General features: G+C 40.9%; 1 protein-coding gene across 1 annotated transcript; it reads left to right on the top strand.

Moving 5' to 3' along the window:
- The first annotated feature begins 3,079 nt into the window (after window positions 1–3,079).
- On the top strand, window positions 3,080–3,423 carry LOC111161356 (cytochrome c oxidase copper chaperone). Its single transcript, XM_022524958.1, has one exon. The coding sequence runs from the start codon at window positions 3,089–3,091 to the stop codon at window positions 3,278–3,280; it is 192 nt and encodes a 63-aa protein (XP_022380666.1). The 5' UTR covers window positions 3,080–3,088; the 3' UTR covers window positions 3,281–3,423.
- The last annotated feature ends 13 nt before the right edge of the window (window positions 3,424–3,436 follow it).

Here is a 3,436-nt window from a genome sequence, read left to right as displayed (position 1 = left end):
AGTCTTTCACTCCACACATTAAAACCTTGCTCCTGTACCCCAGCCTCAGTACCAATTTGTAAACTGACCTACCTATAATTATGTGTGGGCCTGTTTGGATCTCTAATGTTCTTTGCATCTAGATTCCCACTGCACTGCTCCTTCTAGGAAATGGCTGTCCTCTGCCAGTGATGTAAGCCACTTGCGTCAACTGCCAGCTGCTTTCTGACCTACACCTACACATGCCTCTGTGTAGCATGCTCTGCCTGGCTGAACATCCTCCTGTCATTCCCACTTAAGTTTACCCTGGCCTTTCACTTGTCCTGTCACAGTCAGGAGAGAGATATAAAGAATTAAAATTTGTAAATGTCTGACACCCTTATTTTGGTACATAAAAAGCATAAGATTAAGAATAAAACATGTTGAAAATAATCACTATAACACTATCATCTCTACATACAGACTTAGAAAGTCTTAATGAGATGATTGTGCCTGCTAATATGGCCAACTATCAAAGAGACTTGTAGAAATTTGCCACTCATTCATTATACATTTGCTGAATGGAATGCAAACAAATCAAGAGAGACCTGTGATGTTTCTTGGAATTAATATAGGTACACGGGAAAAGAGTTTTTAAAGTTTATGAATACTGTTACTTATAAAAGTCAGAATAGCCAAAGATAATGACCTTACCATTTTTTAAAAAGATCTATTTATTTATTTGAGAGAGAGCATGCAGTGGAGAGGGGTACAGGGAGAGGGAGAGAGAGAATCTTAAGCAGGCTCCATGCCCAGCTCGGAGCCTGATGTCGGGCTTGATCTCAGGACCCTGAGATAGGACTTAAGCCAAAATCAAGAGTTTGATGCTCAAACGACTGTGCCAACCCAGTGCCCTGATAATGCCTTATTTTGATGAATTTTGTGAGTGTAGTTTATGTCTAATGGGGTGAACCCCAGTGCTATTCATAAGAGACTACAAAGTTTTGTGTTTTTTGTTTGTTTTTGGTTTAAGATTTATTTATTTGAGAGAGAGAGAAGCAGACTCCCCTCTGCGTACTGAGCCTGATGCAGGGCTTGATTTCAGGATCCTAAGATCATGACCTGAGCTGAAACCAAGAGTTAGGTGCTTAACTGACTGACTCACCTAGACACCCCTAAGAGACCACCAAAATTTTAAGAGGAGTGTACTTTCAGAAACACTGCCTGCTTGGACTAAAAGGGACCGAGACAGTTCAACATAAAAAAGAGGCTTTGGACTTCCAAAATACTATTTAGAGGAAGCAGGCTGATAAAACTACTTAGCTGCAAACATAAACAGTTTTTTATGGAAAAGAATGATGAAGGGGGTTGAACCATGAGCTCAGAGGTAAAGATATATAGACATGCTGTGCTGCATTCCTAGACAGAAGGCCTGCATCAAGGGACCTTCAGTATATGCCTGACTGGATTTCAGAATTGTTATTGACTGGTAACTCTTGTTTACCTCTCTTTCATCCCCTTTCAATAGAAAATTCTATAATAATTGCCTTCTGCCTCTCATACCATTGCATTATGGTGTGCAGAGGATATATAACCAAAGTCTGTAGTTTCCCAGATCCTCAGATTGAGAATAGTTATACTTGAGGAGCTGTGCTTGATAAATAGCATCTGGAGAGCTTCATACACACTTGGATGAGACTCTGGACTTTGAACCTGTGTCTGGTGCCATAATCGGTGAGACCTTTGCCGGGGCGGGGGGGGGGGGGTGTCTTAGGAGGTGGAGACTGTAATTTGCAGCGGAAGGAATATAAGTAATTCGAGGCCAGAGATTGACTCCCCTTCCACAAACAATGGGCTCTAATTGTTCTCCTCTTGATATGTGTGAGCCTTGATTACTTACTTCTAACAAACAGAATGAGGTAGAAGTGATGCTGCCTGTCTTCCAAGATATGAAAAGTGATACAGTTTCCAGGTGATGCTCTCTTTTTACCCCGCTTTCAGGACACATACCTTTGCTGCCCTGAGCTGCCATTTAAGAAGTCTTGCTGCTACTAAACCTCCATGCTGGAGAGACCATGTGGAAAGACCAAAGAGGGTAAGATGCCTGAGGAGTCCCAGTCTTTGGGTCTTCTCAGTCTGGACACTAGATGTATGAGCAAATGAACTGCTTTTAAGCAGCCTCAGCCAAGAGTGTAGAGAAATAAGCTGTCCCTGCTAGCCATGCTCATGTTGCACATTTGTGATCAAAGTACGTTGTTTTAAGCTACTAAAAATTTTGAGGTTATCTGTTACATAGCATTAGGTAACTGAGACAGTTCATATTTACAGGTCTTACTCTCCTCACTGCTACATTTACTGATAAGAGCTAGAACCCTGTTTTGCAATATATTTTTTAAAATGTATATGGCCTAAAATAGTGCTTTTCATACAGTGGACACTCAGTAAAGCCAGCTGGTTCTGTAAAATGTATTGAAGCACAACCAGACTACATGTAACTCTTTTAAGGCAGCTTCATTAGAATGAACTAGCATTATAGCTGTTATCACTTCACACTTCTTTAAACCTTTGTTCTTGTTGCTTTGCTTACCTTAGTTACTGTCTGACTTTGGCTCTAGTTCACAATTTTTTTTTTTGTTTTTAAACAGAGATCACAAGTAGAGCAGCAGGCACAGAGGGGGGAAGCAGGCTCCCTGCTGAGCAGAGAGCCCGATGCAGGGCTTGATCCCAAGACCCTGAGATCATGACCTGAGTCAAAGGCAGAGGCTTAACCCACTGAGCCACCCAGGCACCCCTCTAGTTCACAACTTTTATATCTCATTCACTTCATCTTGATTTTGACTCTTTAACCTAACTTTTGCCTCATGACCTGATAGTGATTATAACTACTAAAATGTATTGACCTGTATGTAAATTTTATAGCTCAAGAGCCACTGTATCCCCTGGAAATACTGCCTAGTACATTTACATAAGAAAATTAGTAATCATTTGTGGATTGACCCTACCTATGTGAAAGACACTGAAGTAACTTATGTGCACTACCTCAGTTAATCCTCACAACAATATTATGAAGATTATCCCCATTTTATAGATAAGGAGATTGAACTTTAAATTGCTGCTTTAGGCTTCAAAGATGCCAGGTCTGACCGCCGCAAGCCCTGCCCCGTCTGACTCACAGGAGAAAAAGCCGCTGAAGCCCTGCTGCGCCTGTCCGGAGACTAAGAAGGCCCGCGATGCTTGCATCATTGAGAAAGGAGAAGAACACTGTGGACACCTAATCGAGGCCCACAAGGAATGCATGAGAGCCCTGGGATTTAAGATATGAGATGGTTTACTCTGTGAATGAATAATTCCTGAAGAATGAAGAAGATTCAGTAGTTGTGAGAATTCTTTGAGGAACTTTGATAAATGGAAAAAGTATTTATAATTTATTGAAAAAAAGGAAATATCTCTGGTCAAAAAAAAAAAAAAAAAAAAAAAA

Source organism: Enhydra lutris, unplaced genomic scaffold (assembly GCF_002288905.1).
Source record: "Enhydra lutris kenyoni isolate GAN:26980312 unplaced genomic scaffold, ASM228890v2 scaffoldscaffold84, whole genome shotgun sequence".
NCBI lineage: Eukaryota > Metazoa > Chordata > Mammalia > Carnivora > Mustelidae > Enhydra > Enhydra lutris.
This window is presented reverse-complemented; position numbering and strand designations above follow the sequence as displayed.